This window comes from Gopherus evgoodei, chromosome 18 (genome assembly GCF_007399415.2).
Source record: "Gopherus evgoodei ecotype Sinaloan lineage chromosome 18, rGopEvg1_v1.p, whole genome shotgun sequence".
Taxonomy (NCBI): Eukaryota; Metazoa; Chordata; order Testudines; family Testudinidae; genus Gopherus; species Gopherus evgoodei.
Genome location: NC_044339.1, coordinates 5,774,514 through 5,796,773, shown reverse-complemented (window position 1 = coordinate 5,796,773; position 22,260 = coordinate 5,774,514). Strand labels below are relative to the sequence as shown.

The 22,260-nt window shown below is 61.4% G+C and overlaps 1 protein-coding gene across 5 annotated transcripts in view; it reads left to right on the top strand.

Moving 5' to 3' along the window:
• The first annotated feature begins 81 nt into the window (after positions 1-81).
• The window catches only part of LOC115636773 (anoctamin-7-like), a 49,456-nt gene continuing 27,277 nt past the window's right edge, over positions 82-22,260 (top strand). For 3 of the 5 annotated variants that reach the window (XR_003997047.1, XR_003997048.1, XM_030537291.1), the window contains exons 1-19: positions 82-235; positions 2,827-2,926; positions 3,877-4,037; positions 6,202-6,309; positions 6,717-6,853; positions 9,068-9,125; positions 9,718-9,828; positions 10,202-10,367; positions 11,056-11,146; positions 12,293-12,389; positions 12,878-13,021; positions 14,284-14,421; positions 15,443-15,541; positions 16,038-16,140; positions 17,264-17,375; positions 19,562-19,616; positions 20,147-20,244; positions 20,732-20,868; positions 21,283-21,488. Coding sequence is in view for 3 of the 5 variants with exons in the window: in XM_030537291.1 (XP_030393151.1) it covers positions 104-235; positions 2,827-2,926; positions 3,877-4,037; positions 6,202-6,309; positions 6,717-6,853; positions 9,068-9,125; positions 9,718-9,828; positions 10,202-10,367; positions 11,056-11,146; positions 12,293-12,389; positions 12,878-13,021; positions 14,284-14,421; positions 15,443-15,541; positions 16,038-16,140; positions 17,264-17,375; positions 19,562-19,616; positions 20,147-20,244; positions 20,732-20,868; positions 21,283-21,488 (2,253 nt within the window). In the remaining 2 variants the exon portion in view is untranslated. The remainder of the gene's footprint in view (positions 236-2,826; positions 2,927-3,876; positions 4,038-6,201; positions 6,310-6,716; positions 6,854-9,067; positions 9,126-9,717; positions 9,829-10,201; positions 10,368-11,055; positions 11,147-12,292; positions 12,390-12,877; positions 13,022-14,283; positions 14,422-15,442; positions 15,542-16,037; positions 16,141-17,263; positions 17,376-19,561; positions 19,617-20,146; positions 20,245-20,731; positions 20,869-21,282; positions 21,489-22,260) is intronic. The other 2 variants (XM_030537293.1, XM_030537292.1) reach the window with 2 other exon arrangements.

Here is a 22,260-nt window from a genome sequence, read left to right as displayed (position 1 = left end):
CAGCTCTCCTTAGGGGTGGCAATCGCTGCTGGGTCCTATCGCTCTGGTCCCCCGGGGGGCCATGGCAGCAGGCTCCTGAGGTTGGCATCGCAGACTCAGCACCATGATCCGGAAGAAGGGGTTGGAGGCAGGCGCTCAGGACACCAGCCTGCTCATCGCCCTGGACAAGAGCCGCTCGCGCCTGTCCAGCGGCTCCTCCGGCACCATCTACAATGGGGAGCCCTACGCCGGCTTCGTGAGTACGAGAGGGAGCCCAGGGAGAGCGGCTGCCGGGGGCCAGCAGGGCTGCTGCAGAGAGAGGGGTCCGGGGTCTGCTCTTCCTGAGGCCCAGCAAATGCCACAGACGTCAAGGGCGGGAGAGCAGGATCCTGGAGCTCAGCAACCCCGGCCTTGCCCTGGCAGTGCGGCTGGTGGGGGCGATTGGGGGTGTTTGCCAGGCTAGGAGGCTGGTTGTGATTGAGGGAAGAGTGTTCTCAGGTGTTCCACGGCAGGGCGAGGTGGGGGGTGCAGTTGGTTTTGTCCTTGTTTTAAAAAACCTTGCCTGCGCTCATGAGGAAAACACCAGGCAGTTTGCAGAGTATCCGATGCACCCGCAGCCCAGCCTCCGTGCCCCCCGGCGGAACGCGGACAGGGGTGTAGACACTGGGGGGATTTGCTTTGGGAAAATCCCCTGCCACTCCGGCTCTGTGCCCCCAACCCACCACTCTGCCAACATCCCGCCGGCCCAGTCTGCAGCCCTGCCCCACCCACCCCGAGCGCTCCCAGCGCCAGGCGCCTCTGGCCAAACCGTGTATCGTTTCCTGGCCGGAGACCACCGCTGGCAAAAGACTGAGCTGAGACTGACAAACTCATTTCACTTGTGGCCCTGGCAGAACTGCTGCCTTGCAGTCACCCCGAGCCGGGCGTGCAATAGACGAGAGATCCCCTAGATCGCTGCTTGGGAGCCAGCAGCTCTGATTCCCACGAGTGCCCCCAGAGCAGGATGTGGGGGGTGTTGCCAGCTCTCGCCTTGTCCCCAAAGGCTTCTGTGGGCCTGGGCTTTGAGTGGTGAGCCCCCCACTGCACATTCAGTTTGCAGCCTCTAGTCTTCTCACAGCAGATGGACAGGCAGGCAGGCAGGCAGGTGTGAGCAGGGCTGGAGCAGGGATCCCCTGGCCCCGAGGAGGCACCTTTGCTCCAGCTAAAGCCTGGGAGCTCCAACAGAAACAGCTCGTGCCCCGCAGTGCCCAGCTGGAGGGCAGCGAAACGTCCCCGCCCGTGGTTCGTCCTAGCCCAGCCGGGACTCCCGCACCGCCAGCCTCCCCCCACACTGCAGTGCAGTAGCTGAGCCAGCCAGGGGTGGCAGCTCCCAGTCTACCAGACAGGCTTCCCCAGGGGCATCTGCCCCCTGGCATCAGTCCCACCCTCCCTGCTCTGCCACAGCTGGAAATGCTGCTTTTCCAGCGGGTTCCATTCCAACCCTCCTGGCGTCCCCCCAAGTCCTACTTCCCGGGGCGATGACGCCTTCGGTGGTGCTGAGTTCTGGGGGGGTGGGTTGGGGTGGGGTGGGGGGAGTCCATCCATTTCACAAGCTGCCCTCTTCTCATGTCCCTGATCTCATGGTAGAATCCCAGCAGGAGTTTGGGGGGCAGAGGGGAGCTGCCCAACCCCCCGTAATCCAACCCTCCCCTTCCCCTCCCTCATTTCAGACGCAGAGTCCCAGCCCTGCCACTGCCCTGGTGCAGCTGGGTTTCTAGTCCCAGCTTGGGCCCCTCTCTCTAGGCCAGCGGTTCTCAGCCTCATCAGCCCATAGGACCGCCCGGGTAGTGTCTGCATTGGGTGGCTGCAGCCCACAATGGTTAAGAGGCTGAGAACCGCGGCTCTGGGCCGAGTCTGTAGCTGCTCTGGACCAGGCCTCTGCAAAGCTCCCGCGGTCCGTTACTGGGGCCATTTCAGCCACTGTCCTGGCTTGACGGGGAGCAGTGGGAGCTGGAGGAGGTCCCTGCAGTTCAGGGGCTGCCCGATTTGAGCCCAACCCTGGGCGGGAATCCCCCACAGAGCCTGGTTTCTTGCTCATTCTGTGTGCTGGTTTCCCCTGGAGCTAATGGAGTCGGTGTCCCTGCGGTGGAGGGGTGGGGGACTCCGAACAGACCCAGAGCCGTAAGTGAGGCGAAGGTTTGGCCTTCAGGATAGCTGGTGCTCTGTAGTCCATCTGCAGAACCGTGACCGGGGGGAGTCTGGGGCTGGGATAGTGGGGGGCTGCGGGTCGGGACTGAGGGGCACCAGCAGTGCTGTGGGGGGGGGTGAGCCCAGGGCTGGGATAGTGGGGGGCTGCGGATCAGGACTGAGGGGCACCGGCAGTGCTGTGGGGGGGGGGCGAGCCCAGGGCTGGGATAATGGGGGGCTGCGGATCAGGACTGAGGAGCACCAGCAGGGCTGTGGGGGGGGGGGGTGAGCCCAGGGCTGGGATAGCGGGGGGCTGCGGGTTGGGAGAGAAGGGCACCGGCAGTGCTGGAGGTGGGGGGAGTGCAGGGCTGGGAGAGTGGGGGCCTGCGGGTCAGGACTGAGGGGCACTGGCAGGGCCATGGGGTGGGGGTGAGCCCAGGGCTGGGATAGCGGGGGGCTGCGGGTCAGGACTGAGGGGCACCAGCAAGGCCATGGGGTGAAGCAGCCCATCTGGCTCTAGGTTCCTCCTCTTGGTTTCCTGAGCACTGAAACATTCCCCTGCTCCCCTACACCGACACCGACACAACGAATCTGAGTTTGGGCGCAGGGATGAGGCCGGCCCGGGGCGCGGGAGCTGCACGGTTCTCCCCTGCCCCCTGCCCTGTTTGTTTCCCGCTGCAGGATGAAGATGAAGAGGACGATCCCATCTACGTGCATGGTGACGAAGGCTACAGCCCCAACCTCAGGGGCAACTACTTCCGAGATGGGCAAACGAAGATCGGTGAGTGCCCCTTGCCCTGCCCTGTCCCTCGACAGCTCCCGGGCCCCCTGTCTGGGAGGAGCTGGCTGCCAGCCCAGGCTCTCCGAATAGCCCCGCAGGCTCCAGCCAGAGGCGCCCAGAGAGGGACATGTACCCACACAGGACCCTCTCTGGCTGTGTGAGCTGGGCCCGGTGCAGTCTAGGGGGTACCCAGGGGTCTCTAAGCCACCCTACGTCACTGCCCTCTGCCGTAGAGCAGCCTTGACGGGCTTTTGCATTGTGCCAACTGCCAATGGGCCTCCCGGGCTGTCCTGGGGGCTGGGCACAGAGATGTTCGTTGCCCCAGACAGAGGCACAAAGAGCAAGTGACTCTCCCAAGGACACCCAGGGGGTCAGTAGCGGAGCCAAGAAGTGACCTTTCATCTCCTGCATCCCAGCCCCATGACCCTCCTTGCTCTGCGAACATGTGTTCCCTAAATCTCTTTTCCTCGGCATCATCGTGGCAGAGGGTTCCACTGGCTAACTTACATTGTCCAGAGCACTAACGAAATGATCAAAGCCCCTTGCTCGGCTACCTTAACGATGCTCCCTCCCTCCCAGGGCCCTGCTCACTCCTGTGGGCTGCGGCTGCAGGGGCTTCCCGTTTGCCTGCAGGTGACTTGCTGCAGTGCCCGAGGTCACGCCCGCTGCAGTGCCCGGGGAATCTCCGCTGAGGCTAGTGGTGAGGTGCCCCAGCTGCTGGGCTGCGTGTGCCAGAGTGGGGCTGATGTTCCCTCCAGCAGGGGGCGGTGGTGGCGAGTGTGGCCCCCCCCTACACTCTAGGGCCCAGTGCCTTAGGGCTGCTGTCTCCCCGCCCCTGTGCCCATCCTGTGCATTGTCTGGGTGAGTTTCGCTGCTGCTCCCCAGCCCTGTGGGAGACTCCTGGCCCCTGGCAGGGCCGGACCGCAGCCCCCTCCCCTTTGCCCCCGCAGACTTCGTGCTGGTGTGGGAGGAGAAGGTGCGGCCCCCAAAGAAGAGGCAGGGGAAGCTGGCCACTCATGAGGCCAGAGACGAGCGGCCACGCGGGCGCCACGAGCACTGGAAGAGGAAGTTCCTCAACAACCTGAGAAATGCTGGGCTGCTGATGGAGAAGGTGAGAGGAGAGACTTATACTGGGGGCCCCTGGTATGTGCCTCCCCCCTCCGGTCCCGGCCGCATCCCTCTTACTCCTGGGCCCCGGGCCCCTGCTTTGTCTCTCTCCCACCCCCTAGGTCCCTGCCATGTTGGGTTACCAACTTTCTAATCATGCAAAACCTAACATCCCTGCCCCTCCTCCATGGCCCCACACATACCCCGCCCCTTCCCCAAGGCCCCGCCCCTACTCACTCCATCCCCCCCCCCCCTCCATTGCTTGCTCTCTCCCACCCTCATTCACTTTAACTGGGCTGGGGCTTAGGGTACGGGGGGGGGTTGAGGACTCTGGTTGGGGGTGCAGGCTGTGGGGTGGGGCCAGGGATGAGGGGTTTGGGGTGCAGGAGGGGAGCTCTGGGCTGGGGCAGGGGGTAGAAGTGCGGGCTGTGGGAGGGAGTTTGGGTGCGGGAGGGGGCTGCGGGGGTCATTGTGGTTCCCGGCCAATGGGAGCTGCAGAGCCGGCACTAGGGTTGGCGGCAGCGCGCGGAGCCTCCCTGGCCGCCCATGTGCCTAGGAGCCACAGCGACCTGGCGGCCGTGTGAATTCTCGGCAGGCAGGGAGCCTGCCTTAGCCCCGGGCCCCTGTTATGCCGCAGACCGGAGTCACCAGGGTCCCTTTGTGATGGGGCATTCCGCCTGGCAACCCAAGGCCTCTGCCATGTCCCTCCACCTCCGGGCCCCAGGCCCCCTGTGACGATGCGGTTCTGGCAGGACCCAACTGAGAGTCCAATTCAGGACCAATTGCTTAAACAGGGCAGTCACAGCCCAAGGCTGGGGTTTTTCCACCTCTACGGCAAACCAAACCAGCTAGACAAAAAAGACTTCGATTTCACCTTACTGGCTAACCACAAGTCACACACACAATTTCCTTAGACACTCCAGTCTCCCAGTATCACCACCAGTGCCACTCGTCCTGGGGATGAATGGTTATGAAAACCAACACCCCAATAAAAGAAAACGGTGTTCTCGATCCCAAAGAATCAAGCCCCAGACCCAGGTCAATATACAAATCAGATCTTACCCACAAATCATGCTGTTGCCAATCCTTTAGAATCTAACATCTAAAGGTTTATTTATAAAAGGAAAAAGATAGAGATGAGAGCTAGAATTGGTTAAATGGAATCAATTAAACCCAGTAATGGCAAAGTTCTTAATTCAGGCTTGTAGCAGTGATGGAGTAAACTGCAGGTTTAAATCAAGTCTCTGGAGAACATCCCCCGCTGGGATGGGTCATCAGTCCTTTGTGCAGAGCTTCAGTTGGTAGCAAAGTCCTTCCAGAGGTAAGAAGCAGGATTGAAGACAAGATGGAGATGAGGCATCAGCCTTTTATAGGCTTTACAGCAAAATGGAGTCTGGAGTCACATGGGCAAGTCCCTGCATACTTTGCTGAGTTACAAGGCATATCTGCCTCCTCTCCATGGGTCATTGTGTAGCTGATGGTCCTTACTGGGCCATCAAGCAGGCTAGGCAGAGCTAACACCACCAGAAACACAGCACAAATTTGAAATACAGATAGTACAGAGCCAATACTTATAACTTCAGCTACAAAATGACACAGACATACAGACAGCATAATCATAACCAGCAACCCATAACCTGGTCTTAGACACCTTATGTGACCCCTTTTACATAAGATTTGGTGCCACTACAGGACCTTGGTTGCAACCACATTCTATATGGTCCCAGATTATATCAATAATGTGTCAGCCCCACCATGGCCCTCCCCTCTCCAGGCCTGATCCCCCACAGCGTCTCCCCCTCCGAGCCCCATCCCCCTACCCCATCCCTCCCCCACTGGGTCCAACCCCCTGCTGCATTCCCCCCCCCACAGGCCCTCGCCATGTCCCTCCTTCCCAAGGCCCTGGCTCCCCACCACATCCTTCCCAGCTCCAGCCAGACCTGGCTGCGGCCGATTGGGGTGACGGTGCATTGGGAGACTCTCGAGGCCTTGCTGACCCCAGGATGCAGCAGTCGGAGAGAAGGCGGCTGTCCCCTGCCTGACCCCAGGGCTGTGTGTCCCATCCCTGCCCTATAGGCCCTGGCCTGGAGCTGCCCCTGGACTCTGGCACATGGCAGCTCTGCCCCCCTGGGGGCTCCGTGTTCAGCCCCCTTCTGCTTTCCCCCCAGGAGGAGACGCTGAGCGAGCGGAAAACCATCCACTACCTGAAGCTGAGTGCCCCGTGGGACGTGCTTGTGTTCTACGCTGAGGAGCTGTGCATGCGAGCGCCCCTGCAGGTCTGTGTGCCAGGTGGGGGGGGGGTGGCGTGGCGGCTCACCCACCAGCCCCCCCATTGCTTTCTGCTATCCCAGGCCTGGGCCCACCCAGCTCTGCCAGTGCCCTTCAACCCCGACCTGCAGCCCCCTGCTAGCCCAGCCCTGGGCTCCCCCTCCGAGCTCTACCAGTGCCCCTCAACCCCGACCCGCAGCCCCCTCCTATCCCAGCCCTGGGCTCCCCCCCAGCGCTGCCAGCGCCCCGCAACCCTGACCCGCAACCCCCTGCTAGCCCAGCCCCCTAGCTCTGCTAGGCTCCCCGTGTGCAGGATGTAGTGGGGGGACTGGCCCTGTCTCTGCCTGCAGGCGACTGTTGGTCTGGGAGGTTCCCCGGCCACCCCGAACCCTGACGCTCTCTCTGCTGACCACAGGCCCAACCCAACCCGGACCGGAACAGCTCCGGCGAGGTCCTGCGGAGACTCTGCATCCCCAACGCCCTGCACCAGCACGTCCCCAACAAGCCCGCGGACTATTACACCTGCGCGTTCCGCAGGTCCAAGCTGGACAAGTGAGTCTGGGCGGGCGGAGGGGGCAGCCGCTCCCAATGGGCTAGAGCTGAGGGAACACCCACCCTCCCCTCCCCCGGGTGCCCACGAGTTCCTGGCCAGCAATAGGTAACTCGCCAGGCACCTGCTGGGGGGGAGGAATGTGGTGTTCATAAAATCGATAGCTTCCCCCACAACTGCTCTGCCCGTGCCCCTCAATCCCAACCTGCAGCCCCCCCACGCCAGACCGATATAATTGTATAGTTATGTACCGAGCCACAGGGCTCTGCTGATGTCCCTCTGTCCTGCCCATCGGCCCCCCCGGATGCTCCTGAGCCAGGACCCCCAGGCCTTCTCCAAGCACCAACTGTCCGTGGTGCTGCAGCAGGATGGCGAGAACCATTGATCAGAGCCCCCTGGTTCCCATCTCAGTGAAAGATTTTCCAGCCCTCCACGCAGCTGGGTTTGGAGTCAAGTAACCCAGGTGGCACCAGGGAATTAACTCCCAGCTGTTGCCTCCTGGGCTGGTTGTGCAGGGAACACTCAACGAGTGCCGGCCTGGTCCTGCCCAGCTGCGCCCCTCGAGGCTCCTTTTCCTTGCTCTGTGTCACTCTGCAGGGTCGGGTGGACCCTCCCATCCCTTTGGGGGCTGGGTGACTCACAGGTTCTTGGTCCTGGGCCCATTACCACAGTATCAGAGCAGTTCCCTGTCTTGATGGGTTTATCCTCATCCCGTTGGGAGCCTGAGTGACATGCCCAGGATTACACAGGGAGTCTGCAGCAGAGCAGGGATTTGAACCCAGGCCTCCCGACTCCTAGGTAGCTGCCCTGACCAATGGGCCACCCTTCCTGCTACTCATGTCACCTCCCGCACTCTGGAAGGTGCTCAGCTACCCCGGGGTCGGGCCTGGAATAAACCCCTGCCTGGATGAGACCCTCTCAAGGGCGCTGGAGCAAGGCCAACACCTCGCAGGGTCCCCCCAAGTTCGTGTCTCCCAGCTCGGCCCTGGCCCTGCTGGAGGCGGCCGTAGGGTTGCCAACTTTCTAATCCCTGAAAACCAAACACCCCTGCCCTCCCCCCTCCCCAAGGCCCCGCCCCCTGCCCCACCTCTTCCTTTGAGGCCCCACCCCCACCCCACCTGTAGTGTGCCCCCCTCTGTCACTCGCTCTCCACCCCTGCCCCCTTTCCTCGCTCCCCCCTCCCCTGGGACTCAACTGCTGTCTGCAGAGCCGGGCTGGGAGGAGTGAGGCCCGATTGGGGCACAGCAGGGCGGGGAGGGAGTGAGGGGCTGGGGGACGGGGGCACAGTGGGGTGTGTGGGGCAGAGCGGTTAACACCCCCACCCCGGACGGCGCTGGTACCTACTTTGGAGCCTGGTGCGGGAGCCAGGCAGTTCTCGCCATCCGGCTGGCAGGTGGGGAGAGCAGCAGCAGCAGCTGGGCAGAGTCGCCTCTCCAGGCTCCACCAGCAGCTGCTGCTCTCCCCACGCCCCAGCGGCAGAGGCCGGTTACTGCAGGGAACTGGACTTTTAGTGCCCAGTCAGCTGTGCTGACCAGACGCCGCCAGTTTCCCTTTTCAACTGGACCTTCCCGTCAAAAACCGGACACCTGGCAACCCTAGGCCCAGGGGCCAAGCCCGCCAGGCAGCACCTGTCACGGAGTGTGGGGGGAGTCAGGGCCCTGCACCCCCGGCTTCCTGCAATTCACCAGGACTCAGCCAGCCAGTAAAGCAGAAGGTTTATTTAGACGACAGGAACACAGTCCAGAACAGGCCTTGCAGGCACAGACAACAGGACCCCCACAGTTAGGTCCATCTGGGGGCCAGGGAGGCCAGAGTTGCATTGGGAGACCAGAGCCTCATCTGGGCTCGCCTCCAGTCTCCCAGCCAGCTCCAAACTGAAACTCCCTCCAGCCTCTCACTCAGCCTCCCCCCCACCCCCGCTTCTCCCCCAGCCTTTGTGCCCTTTGTCCAGTTTCTGGGCAGAGGTGTCACCTGGCCTCCAGCCCCCTTCCTGGGTTCTCGTGTTCCGTGCTCAGGTATCCTCCCTCAAGGAAAGTCTCCCATCCCCAATGCAGACAGTCCCAGCACAACTCCCCTGCAACCTTCCCAGACCAACACTCCCCACTCAGCATTCCCAGACCACAACAAGAGCATTCACACTTCGTCACAGCCCCTCCTTGCTCTCCCTTCCCCTGGCCCGATTGATTGCAGCGGGGCTGTTTGTTTATCCCCCACAGGTTCCTGGGCAGCGACTCCCGGGACTCCTACTTCAGCAACACCCAGAGACATCGCATCGTAAGTAGGGTGGGGGGAGCCTGGGGACCTCAGGGGCCTGCCCCACTCCCAGCCCTGCTCTGCCCAGGTCCGTAATTAACCTTGTTGCCATAGAGGCAGCTCCACGGGCCCATCACATGGTGGGCGGCCAGATCGAAATCCCCAGGCTCTCTAATGGGTTGATTTAAACCCCCACCCAGACCCAACCCTGCCCCCAGCTCTATGTAGAAACCCCAACCCAGAATCCACCTTCATGGCTTCGGGCCCAGCTGTGTGCTTCAGCCTCCACAGGCCCCATAGCTAGTGGGAAACGGTGGAACCAGTGACGCGTGTTTGAATCCAATCTCAGGCTCCAGGGCATGGCTGATTGCCTGGGGAAGGGTCAGGAAGGCTCCCTCTGCCCTGCACCTAGCATGGGCCAAGGGGAATGTGGGGGCATCAGAGCCGTGGGGGTTGGGCCAGAAAGATCTATGCGAAGGCTCCCATTAGCGTCCCAAGGCTCTGGTGCAAGGTTCAGGTGTGTGAGCTCCACAGGGCTGTGCCCAGCCAGGACTCGCTGGGTTCCTGCTGAGGGTGGACTTTGCTAACATCGCTGTGCTCCTCGGGTCGGCAGGTCTATGAGATCCTGGCTCGCACCGTCTATGGGAAGCGGAAACGCGCCGAGATCGGGATCAACCGTTTGCTGAACGAGCGGGTGTACAGCGCTGCCTTCCCGCTGCATGAGGTAGGGGCTGCTGGGTGGGCTGCTGTCCCTCTGAAGCTGGGATGGGAGGCCTGGGAGAGAGACGTCCCTCCAGAGCTGGGATGGGGGTGAGGGGGGCTGGGACAGAGACGTCCCTCCGGAGCTGGGGTGGGGGTGGGGGGGGGGCTGGGACAGAAACATCCCTCTGGAGCTGGGATGCGGGGACCAGGGGGGCAGTTGCTGGCTCTGCAGGTCCTCATTGGTCACTGCAGCCATTCACTTGGCACTAGGCGGGGGTCCCGGGCAGCCGTTGGCAGCTCTGCTCCCTGGGCACCGCAGAGACCCTGCCCCATCCACGGTCGCCCCTGGCTGTGCAGGTGACTGACCCATCTCCCTCTCTGTTGCCTTGACCCAGGGCCCCTTCGAGATGCCTGAGTCTGAGGTCCCCAGTGAAGCCCTGAACCCTCGCCAAGTCCTCTACCACTTCTGGGCCCAGTGGGTCTGCTGGTACCGGTACCAGCCGCTGGATCACATCCGCCAGTACTTCGGGGAGAAGATTGCCATCTACTTCGCCTGGCTGGGTGAGAGCCCACCTCCTCCTCCCCTCTGTCCGCCTCTGCCCCACTGCCACCACCCCCTGGTGCCCCCCCTGCAGCGTCCTAGGGGCCAGCTTGGGGCTGGGATGGGGATCAAGGGGATTGTTCCTGGAGCCTGCTGGACACACAGAGCCCCAGGGCTTCTCTCTGCCCCCAGCCAGGCTCACCCAGCCTGTGCTGCCCGGTGGCGCTGCCCAGGGCTCTCGGTGTCCTAGCAGGCAGAGACAGATTCCCAGCACCCTGACTGATACGAAAAGGGCCGGGGGGCAGGACCATGTGGGCAGGTCTCCTGGTTCCTTCCCTTGGTGCTGCCACAAAGTGCCAGCCGTGCCATGTGGCTGCTGCCCTGGTGCCCCATGCTCTGCTTCACAGGGGCGTGGGCGGGCGTGGGGTGGAAGAGGGCGAGCAAGGTGCCATGCAGAGGTCTGCAAGTGCCTTAGTGCTGCCTCTAGCCTGCCAGGTGGGGCGGGATCATTGTCCACATTTTACAGCTCAGGAAACTGAGGCACAGACGGGGGAGGGACTTTCCCCAAGCCACACAGGGCATCAGCCCTGGGGGTTAAACCCAGGAGTCTTGGTGCCCCACCCTTGATGGAGAGGGGAAGGAGGGGGTCTCCCCTGGCCGGTGTTGCCCTCCTCCGGGGCTGGTCTCACGTGCCCATCCCCTCTGCAGGCTTCTACACAGCCTGGCTGCTCCCTGCTGCGGCCGTGGGCACTGTGGTCTTCCTCGCAGGCCTAGCTGCCATGGAAACCAACACGCCAGCGTGAGTCTGTGGGGCTGGGGTTGGGCACACAGGAGGGGGACGACACATGGTGTGTGTGAGGAGGACCCCTGCCATCCTACCCTTCCCCCCTCCCTGCCCCCCGACATCCAGCCCTCAGACACAGGAATTCGCAGGCTGCCGCCAGCCGCCATTACTAGTGTGCAGCCTGGGTGCTGGGGGGCTAAGGGGATGGGGGTGCTATAGGGTCTACTCCAGCAGCTCCCATCACTCTCCGCTCCCAGGCCTAGCAAAAGCCCCAGGGTCCCAGCTGTCGGAAGAAAGGAAGGAGACAAAAGGAGGGGCTTTGATATGTGGTGACTAGATAGAAGGAGGGGTGGTAGGGTGAGGGGATTATGGGTTGTTGGATGGCAGGTGGGGAGATGATAGGTAGTTGGGCGGATGGATGGGTGGGGGGGGTGGCGGGATGGAGAGATGGATGGGTGTGGGTGTGTGAATGGCTGGAGCGGTGGGTGGATAGATAGGTGGGTGGCTGGATGGATGAGTGGTTGTGTGAATGGCTGGATGGGTGGTTGTATGATGGACAGGTGTGTGTGTGTGTGTGAATGGCTGATGGATGGATAGATGGCTGGCTGGATAGATAGATGGGTGGGTGGATGGATGGATAGATAGGTGGGTGGATGAATGGATGGTTGTATGATGGACAGGTGTGTGTGTGTGTGAATGGCTGATAGATGGCTGGCTGGATGGATAGATAGGTGGGTGGGTGGGTGGATAGATGGATGGATGGACAGATGGGTGGGTGGTTCTCTGGGATGAAGCCAAGCCTGATGAACCTGAGCTCCATCTCTGGGGTGGACGTTGTCAGATGTTGGCTGGTTTCGGCCTGAGCTGTTCTCCCCACCCGAGTTCAGGGGATGGGTGGGAGTTTGGGGCACTTCTGCTGACTCCATCCCAGGTCGTTCTGGAGCTCTCTAATGATAACTACCTGTACAAGAACATGCCTGTCTGTGCAGACACGTGCATGTGCTGGTATGTGTACATGTGTGTGCACATGTGGCAGTGTGTGTGGGGACCTGTGCATGCGTGTATGTGTATGCAGTGGGTGTGGGGTTGGTGAAGTGCTAGCCGTGTGTTTCTCCTGAGGAGCCGTGCCCTGCTAACCCAGCCCTGTGCTCGCCCCCACAGGCAGGAGATCTGCGAGAGCGGAGACCAGTTCCTCATGTGTCCGCTCTGTGACACGTGTGAGACCTGGAACATCTCAGAGATCTGCCCCATGGCTAAGGTAAGGGAAGGCCGCTTGGGGGCTAATGCAGTAAGGGCCCAGACCCGGCTGCCCAAGGGGACCCGGCTCGATGCAGTGAGAAATCCCCACCTCTGGGGTTTTCCCTGCACAGACGCTCACAAAGCCATGCCTTGGAGCTCCCCCTGCTCAGAGCTGTGCTGAGTGGAGGGAGTGGGAGCTCTGACTGCCGGGGAGCCCCTGGCTACTCCAGTCCCAGCATCTCCCAGCAGGAGGCGCCGTAGGAAATGGCACAGTGGTGCCAGCCCCAGGAACTAGTGCCAGCCTGTCCCAACTCCAGGTGGGTAAGGCGTAGGGGCAGCAGTTCAAGGAGAGCGTCCAGCTACCCCCGCGCCAGCAGGAGGCGCTGTAGGGAGCAATGCTGGAGGTGTGAGATGGAGGCGGTGAAAATGGCAATGCATTTGCAGGGGGAAAGAGCTTCTACGTCTGGTGAAGAGGCCGTGTGGCCCCTCTGCTCTGTGCCCCTGCAGGTCGGGTACCTGTTTGATCACCCCGGGACGGTTTTCTTCAGCGTCTTCATGTCCTTCTGGGCCGTGACATTCCTGGAGTACTGGAAGAGGAAAAGCGCCATGCTGGCTCACCACTGGGACTGCATGGACTTCCAAGAGGAGGAGGTGGGTTCCCACGACCACCCATCCACCGTGGCTGGCTCTGCCCATCTAGCGAGCATGGGTGCAGGCGTGCGTGTCGGGGATCCTTCCCTCTCCTCCCTGAGGCCAGAGGGGGGCTGTGGCCGGGTACACGCCTCCCCCTGCAGGGAACGAGACTGCCTGCCCCAAAGCACAGGCACAGACCAGAGGAGTTTAAGGAGACACTCTCTCTTCAGGTCTCCAGCCACTAACTGGTGCCAGTCCTGGACATAGGAGCAGAGCCGAGTGCGGCGATGCACCCACTCCTCCAGCGGTGGCACTGGGTTGGCAGGTGGCACCATTCATGGCACCTGAACCTGTATTCCCCTCAATAGCCCACCAAGGGCCCCCACCCTTCTCCTCCCCAGCTGTCCTCTCACGTGGGTGGAAACCCGCGTCTCTCTCCCTGCTGCCAGGGCTATTTCCAGGCTGTGCAGCCCCCTGCTTACACTGTGCTGTTGCCCAGAAAAGCAGGCTGGCGGGTGGCCAGCGTTGGCAATTTGCTTTCTCTGCAGAGGCTGCAAACGGTGTGTTGCCGGCAGTTATATGGCACCACCCCGCTCTCCCTCAGCAAGCACATTGATTCGTATGGTAAAAGTGTTTCAGAGAAAATCGATTAACCAATAAAGGAACCTGTACACGTGCTAAACAGCTGAGCAGAGCTCACCCCACTCGAGCCAGGGCTCTGACTGGTGATTAGTCCTTCAACCCCACCCAGGGGGTTCTCCTGGGCTCCCAATATCCACGCCGCTTGTGCTCAGAACTAGCACCCCCGTGAGTGTGAGAGTCTCTCCTTTAGCCTCTCTGGGTCTCTGGAGAGGCAGTGGATAAAAGGCCCCCGCAGGGCGATGCGTCGAAAGGAGACCTTGCAGAGTAGGTGTCTCCTCCTAGAGATTTCCTGAGGAAACGACTTCAGTGTGTCTGGCCCCTTGTTTTTACAATGTCCTCAGAAACACGTGACCTTCCCAGAGTGCATCAGCCCCGTTTCCCTCGAAAAGAAGTCACTTGCCCTCCAACACTAGGACACACACACCGGCCGTTGTAACGCTGCGAACCCCACGATAGTTACACTAACTCAGCAAAGTTTGTCCAGGAGGCTGCAGGATCTGGGCACGCCTGCAGATGCCCAGCTGCCCAGCAGAGTCTGTTCTCTCCCCAGCGGGGATGCCCTGGGAGGGGGAACCACACCAGTCACGCAAGGTGAATGGGGGCTGAATCCCCCTCTGGCTCCGTTTCCCCTCCTGCAGGAGCGGCCCAGGCCCGAGTTCGCTGCCATGGCCCCGCGGATGGAGCAGAATCCCATCACGGGGGTGAAGGAGCCGTACTTCGCCAAGCGGGACCGCCTCTCCCGCATCATGACAGGCTCCATGGCCATTGTCATCATGGTAAGGAGGAGGGCGTGGCCTGGGCTGACATCCCCTGCCCGGGAGAGGTGGAGATGTGCCCGGGCAGGACACTGCCCTGTTCTTTGAACCGTCTGGCTGGGGATCAAACTCGTAGGCCCTGGAGCAGGGCGAGGAAAGTGCTGATGGCAATTCCCGTCCCCTGTCCTTTTCCCTCCTCTCCTGCTAGCAAGAGCTCACGCTTCTGGCTTTGAACACTGCTCTGCTGCCTCCTAGCCGGGCCTTGTCCCCAGGGCAGCCTTCCTCTCTGGCTGGGGCTGAGACCCAGCAAACTCATCTCATGCCAGCCAACGCAATGGCCACTACATGGTAGTAGTGAGTTTAATCCCTGTTGGCGTGGGGCAGCTTAGGCGCAAAGGGCTCCCTATGCCGCCCCAATCCCACCCCCCCAGCGCAGCGTGCAGCGACCCCGGCAGAGCTGGGAAGCAGGGGCGGGTTGCGAGGGAGGCCCCACAATTTGGGCTTTGATTGTTAACAGGCGTGGCAAAGAGAATGGCGGTAATTAGAATGGACAGCGCCTGGGTCTGGTGTCACTTCCAGCTTCCCCCTGCAGGGGTCACTCTCCAGATGCCCCCGTTAAAGGAGCCGCTGGCACAGGTGGGAAGGGTGGATTGCCCGTCTCCACTGGACATCTGTCCTCCTTCAGCTGCCACAGGTGGGATCCTTCCAGGAGTGTGGCAAAGGGGCCTGGTGGAGTGTCAGGGTGTCCCCCAAAGCTGGGGTGAGACCCACATGGAGGTGCTAACACCTCCCTCCGTGTTTGACACCAGCCCTGGGACCAGAGACCCCTCACTTCTCCCAGCCCCACAAGAGAATCAAGCCCAGGGCAGACCGGGGCTGGGCATTGGCAGTTCGGGAGGCTCAGAGCCTGTGCCTTGCTGGTACGGCGGAGCAGTCCAGCTGGGGGCGCTCACTGCTCTGCCTGCCGTCCGCTCCCCAAGTTCAGCGCCAGGCCACCCACCTCCCGCTGCTTATGCCTGGGTTTCCCCTTGCCCACTTCCAGCTGTGTGTGGTGATGATCTTCCTGGTCTCCGTGATCATATACCGGGGCATCGTCAGCGTGGTGATGTATCACACGGGCAACGCCATTCTCATGACCCAGGTGAGTCCTGTGCCCTGCAGGGGCTCGGCGCTAGCCCCTCCCGGACAGCCCTGGGGTCCGGCTGTGCTTGGGGTGACGGACCCTGCTTGGACCCAGCGCTGTCAGTCAGTTGCTGGGCACCTAGCTAGGGAGGGCATGTTGGCTGACAGCAGCTCCTAAGGCTGTGAGCGCTGGAGCTCTGCCAGCTCTGTGGAGCCTCTGGAGAGGAGTCCACCCTCCGGTCCACACCAGGGCTCTGCTGGACCTGGGGCAGGGCTATGGGGCTAGTGCTCTGCACTGGGACTCAGGAGACCTGGTTCTATTCCCGGCTCTGCCTTGGGGCAGGTGACTGCGTCGCACTTCGCCTCAGTTTCCCCATCTATAAAATGGGGCTTGTGACACTGACCTCCTTTGTGAAGCGCTTTGGGAGCTGGTGCTGCTAGGAGCCAGGGGTGAGTTGTGACTCAGGAAGCTCCCAGCCGGAGGGAAACGTGTTACTTACCTCGCTCTTTTACAGGCTGGGAACATAGCGAACATCAGCAGCACCCTGGTGAACCTGGTGCTGATTCTTCTCATGAGCCAGGTCTACACCTCCCTGGCGGAGAAGCTCACCAGGTGGGGTGAGTAGGAGAAGCTAGTGGCAGTGCTGCCCAGCTGGGACTCCCCCGGGGCTGCTCCCACTGTCCTGCAAAGACCTCAGCCTAGGCCCAGCCCCGGACGCATGTGCAGGGGAACGTGGCTACTCTGGCTTCTGGGCTGGATGGTGCCACCTCAAGCGAGCTCTGGGGGGCACCCTGCACCTTTGCAAAGGTCTGGCATGTCCTGGCCTTGGCCACCTTCTGGGTGCTGTGCAGACGTGTGTGTGTGTGTGTGTGTGGGAGGGGGGCAGCGGCGGGGCTCGGGGAAGGGCTGTATCACAGATCCAAGCTCTGCTGAAATCAATATGGTTTTCCATCCCAGGTCAATTCAACTACAGAGACCTCAGCCTGTCCCTTGTGTGGGAGGAGGGGGCTGGCTCTGCAGGACCCAGGTGGGCACTCCCACCAGGAAAAGCCTCGCACCGATGTCACTAGTGGGCGTATGGAATTTGTGGTTGGCTGATGCACTTTCCACTGGTCTGCACAGGGCGTTGCTTGGGACCGAACACTCCTGCGAGTGCCTGAATCCTCTTTACACCCAGGCCAGCTGAGAGCCCCTGTCATTACGGGCCCTGCTGGAGAGAAAACCTCATGCAATAGGCGTTTGAGTCCCCCAGCCACCGACTGTGTAACAGCCCTTCCACCATCGGTCGCCAAGGGGGATTGAAGGCCAAAAGCGCCTTTCCCACTTGAGCTAAAGGAGCAACTCCATAAGCTAGCAGCAGTAGTAGATGCTTACCCTCTTACATGGGCCAGTCACCACAGCGGGACAAACTCCCTGGCTCCTGTACTGTGGGTTCCATGTGGATGTGTATTGCTCCTGTGCCCGGCTCAACCCTGATGGCATAGCTGTGACCAGAAACCATTGCAGAAATCCTGTACGGGTGTGGGCCCGGGTCTGTCAGCAGGAGGCGCCGGTGTGAGCGGGGGATGGCTCAGGTGTAGAGTGAGGGGAGGGGGCATCTTCAGTGGCAGAGGAAGTGATGCTCCCTCCCGTAGCCTCATGCCTGCTGGCCTGGGCCCAGGGACCTGACTGGTTGCCGTGGCCGCTGGGCTATGCCCGTGTGTGACTTGCTGACGCTGTTCCCTTGTGTCCCCTTTGCAGAGATGCACCGGACCCAGACCCTGCATGAGGATGCCTTCACCTTCAAAGTCTTCATCTTCCAGTTCGTCAACTTCTACTCCTCCCCCTTCTATGTGGCCTTCTTCAAAGGCAGGTATGAGATGGCATGTTCTCATGGCTCTGTGTGCGAGGGGCCCGGGTGGCGTGAGGCTGGGGCCTCCCTGAGGCATGGAGGGAGGGGAACGGTGTAGCAGGGAACTGGGTTCCGTGGGCAGAGCTGGAGGCTGCGGCCACTCAAGAGACGTTCTGTCCCTGGGCCGTGCTGCGTTCCACTGCACTGACACGAATGATGCTAGTAAACGTGCCCAGCGTGTATGGCACCGTGCCCACGGTGCATGCACACTCGCGTGAGCCGTAAGCATATCACATGATGGCACATGCGCCTGTACACGGCACATGCATGTCGGGATGCATGACCTATATGGCAGCGTGTGCTATGCCTGGCACACGTTAGCATGCTGGTTGGCTGTATGGTATGTTGTGCTACCCCTAATTCCGTGTCTTCCAAACACCGTTCTGACCTGGCCATGGAGATGGGTTCTGGGGAGGGGTGGCCGACTCTTGACACCCCTTTCTAGGGAGGGGAACCCCTCCCTTGGAGCCACCTGCCAACCCCCAGTTCAGTCACATCCTGTGTAGGGAGGGACTGGAGCCAAGGTGCTCAGTGATCAGCCAGGGAGGAATGATGTGGTTAACCTGGGAGGACAAAAAAGGTAGATTTGACTCATCTGTGGAACATCTGGCTGCTCCAGTCATGCCCGGGATCCCCATGCCATGTGTCTGCCGATACCCCTGCACAATGGAGGCACTGTTCAGCTGTGGGCTCGGAGATTCCCCCCCAAAACCACAGGCGGGAAAGGTTTATGAATACACCATTGAATCTATCGCCCCCTCTCGCCCCGTGTGAAACGGCTCTGCCCTATTCTGGTGGGGTCTTGTCGTGATTGCCAGGATCTTCTGTTGTTGTTAACACATCATAGATTACATTAGAAGCCCCCTACCCGCATCTGAAAGAGGGTCAGATCCCCAAGGGGCTTTGCACAACCAGCCGGCTGGCTGGCTGGCTCAGAGACTCTGCCGCCCTGCTCTCCCAGCCGCAGCTGCAATTCCTTGGAGCAGATGACTTAACGCCAGATTTATGTGGAAAAAACCCCAAACCTCCTGGGTGTCCTGATTTCTGTCTCCCGTCGCTGGAGCGCAAGTGAGATCGCTTTGGAGCTGGGAACTGGCAAACCAGAAACCTGACCCACCCTGGATTGAACCCCCTGACCTTGAGCCTGGCCCCCACGAACAGGGGGAAGAGTGCAGGGGTTAAATCTACCATCAGATGGAGCCCTTAGAGCCCCACCCCCGGGCTGAAGAACAGCCATGAATGACCCCCGCAGGGAAAGCGCGTGTGGCATGGCAGAGGGTTCGGGCGAGGTTCCTTCTCCCTCGCTGGCAGGACCGTCCTGCAGGGAAGGGGTTGGGCTGCAGCTGCTGCTTCAGAGAGGAGACTGGGATGGGCACCCACCACCCAGATCTGGGAGCTCCGTGATGCTTGTTGGCATGCTGGGGGCGGGGGGAGTCTGTGCTGGAAGGGAAGTGTGGCTGCTGCGTGACCCCACTCCTGGAGCCCCCATGTGCCAGCAGGCCCTGTCACGGCCCATTCCTTGCTGGGTGGATCCAGGCTAGGTCTGAGGGAGACCCCCTGCGGCGACAGGAGAGAGCGAAGGCCGGGTGGGGCAGCCTGAAGGTCAGAGAGAACCGCAGGGTCTGGCTGTGTCCAGCAGCCTCCCCAGAGAATCGCCCTGACCTCATCCCAGCCTGTGTCTGCTGCAGAGATGCCTGAGCTCAGCACCTCCAGCTGGTGAGGCTGGGGCTGCTAGCGCACCTACCTGCAGCTATCTCACTGCCTGGCAGGGTCCGATCCCTGCACCCAGCGCTTCCCCCCCCCGCCCCCATCCTCCCGTGCCCCTTCTCCTTTCTGGGGAAGAGCAGCTGGTGCTGGGGGGGGCTCTGTCTTTGGGGCAGCCTGGGTGAGAGCAAGGAGATGTGGAGTCAGAAAGGGCCATTGGGTTGTCTGTGTGACACAGGCCAGAGGCAGTCACCCTGTGGTGAGCATGGCAATTGTGCTTGGCTAACGGCCAGGCTGGCTCTGAAGCCCTGAGGAGACGGGGAGCCCTCCCCCCCGGTCGGCAGTCTTCCCCAGTGGTTAGGCACTGTGAGAAATGAGCCCGTCGATGCCTGCCCTGCCGCAGATCAGAGAAACAACCGACCAGGTGTCTCCTGTCTCCACAGGTTTGTAGGGTACCCCGGGCAGTACGGCACGCTGCTTGGCCTGAGGAACGAGGAGGTGAGTCTCCGGGGCGGGGGACACCAAAGGGAGCCTCTTGGAGCCCCAGCTACGGCCCAGGACCCCAGGGTGCTAGAAGCTGTACAAACCCAGAACAAGGAGCCAGTCCCTCCTCCAAAGAGCTTTGATGGTTTGTCCTTTACCAGCCAGATTCCCTTGGGGTCCCATCACCCCGTCCTTAGGAGACGCTCCTGTTATGTCCCACTGCAACAGCCTTAGGGACCCTGCTGGGCTTCTCTGCTGCCAGTGGTCGCTCTCAGAGATGGGATCCAGGCTGAGACGGACCCTGGGGGTGCGGGCTCCCACGCTAGGAGTCTGCTGGGGCTGCCAGGGGAGAGGCCATGCAATCCCAGCACGGAGCTGGTCTGGCCTGTGCTGGGAGCTGTCGGGCTGGACCTCCCGTCTCTCTGCCCCAAAGCTGGGTCTGGCTGGGTCGTTCTGTACCGGGGAAGTGCAGGCCGAGCAGCTGCTGTGCTAACCCTGGCCAGGCCTGAGTGACCGTGTGCTCCTCTCTCTCCTGGATCCTGCAGTGCGGCCCCGGCGGGTGTCTCATCGAACTGGCACAGCAGCTGTTCATCATCATGGTGGGGAAACAGATCATCAGCAACGTCCAGGAGTTCATCATCCCGTGAGTGCCTGGTGGAGCCTGGCGGTGGAGGCAGCTTGGTGTTAGGAGGACAGGAGCTATTGGGGTTGTGTCTGGGTATACCCCATCCCATAAGGCTGGGAACCATCAGGGCACCCCAGGCAGGAGCCAGAAGGCAGGGGGCAGGCCATGGCATTCAGTTAGTCAGGTGCCTGCATGCGTCTGTCCTTCCAGTGATTGGGAAAGGAGGGTCTAGCAGCTGAGCTGGATGGCTCAGAAATCCAGTGCTGGTTTCTCCTCTTGCCAAGCCCGGGGCAGGCTGGGGGGCCCTTGGCACTGACCCACTGCTCTAGCAGATGGCAGGTTCCACCTGTGATGGTTGCAGGGAAATCCTGGACAGCACCTGTGTGATACAAGACGTGGCCATGTGCCTCACTTTCTCTGGCTGGTATAAAAGCAGCCCCCAACCTCCACACACACACTCCTAGAACCAGCCCACGGATTCTCCCGTCCCCCTGCCCCTCTGCAGCAAGCTGAAGGCCTGGCGGCAGAAGCGCAAGCTGGCCAGGGTGCGGGGCGCGCAGATCAGCCAGGAGCCCCCGCGCTGGGAAGAGGACTACGAGCTGATCGAGTGCGAGGGGCTCTTTGAAGAGTACCTGGAGATGGGTGAGCGAGGGGCGCAGCCGGTCGGGTTAGGGGAAACGCTGGCAGCTGGTTCCTGGCAGCTGGTGCCCAGTGACTCAGCCTGTGTGGAAATCCCAGACCGCAGGTCACTGGAGCTTCAGCCGTAATGCAGGGAGCTGTATACCCAGCCCTGCTGCTGGAGGGAGAGCCGGGGCCAGGCCTGGGGAGTGTTTGGTTTGTAACTAAAAGCTATTCATTCTACAGAGAGCACTGGCTGGGGGAGCACCCAGCATTTGCAGCAGGGGGCGCTGTAGGGCATGGGGCAGAAGTGCTGGCTGTGGAGGGGAGCGCCCGGGTACCCCAGTCCCAGCCTCTCCCAGCAGGGATCCTGATGGCAATGGGGGAGCAGACCCTGGCTGAGTGGCCACCTCACTCCTTGCTCCCTTGGGCTTGCAGTGCTGCAGTTCGGGTTCATCACGATCTTCGTGGCTGCCTTCCCTCTGGCCCCGCTCTTCGCCCTGCTCAATAACTGGGTGGAGATCCGCCTGGACGCCCAGAAGTTTGTGTGTGAGTACCGGCGCCCGGTGGCCTACCGCGCCCAGAACATCGGGGTCTGGTTCTTCATCCTGGAGGTCCTGGCTCAGACCTCTGTCATCGTCAACGTGAGTGCAGAGCCGGCTCCGCGGAGGCCGTTCCCAGGCCAGGCACTGAGCAGCCCCTGTGTCCTAGAGCAATCCAATGCCCTGTCCTCTCTCGACTCACCCTGTCCCTCCCATGCCCTGCTGGCTCCCTGCCTCCATTCCTGCTGCCCCCCTGCTTGGAGCAGCCTCCTGCTGCTTCCCTGGCATCCTCCTTCCTCACTCTCGCCCAGCTGCCTCTGTTGGCTGCCTGTCTCTAGCCTGCCCCTGGCCTGTCCCTGGCATGAGCTGCGTGGGGTGGGCGCCGTGCACACGGGGCTCTAAATGAGCCATGCCCTGGTGAACATGAGGGTGGATTGTGCCCTGTCTGCCTTGGGGATGGGCTCTGAAAACAGGAGGTTGCCAGAGCAGAATCCCATGTGCCCCAGCTTTCCCTGCACCCGGTGCTTCTCCAGGGGCTGGGGGTCGGCAGTGCACCCTGTGGCACCCATTCAGGCTCCCACATGCATCCCTATGGCGCCCAATCCCCCTCTCCGATCTCTGCCATCTGACCCCCTCCATCTGGTCTTAGGTGACTAGAGAGAGAACGTTCTTTGACAGGGTGACAGGCTTTGTGGATGAGGGAAGTGGTAGATGTGGTGTAGCTCGATTTTAGTGAGGCTTTTGATACTATCTCATGTGACCTTCTCATAAACAAACCAGAGTAATATCGCCTAACTGAAGCTACTATAAGATGGGTGCATAACTGGTTGGAAAACCGTTCCCAGAGAGTAGCTATCAGTGGTTCACAGTCAAG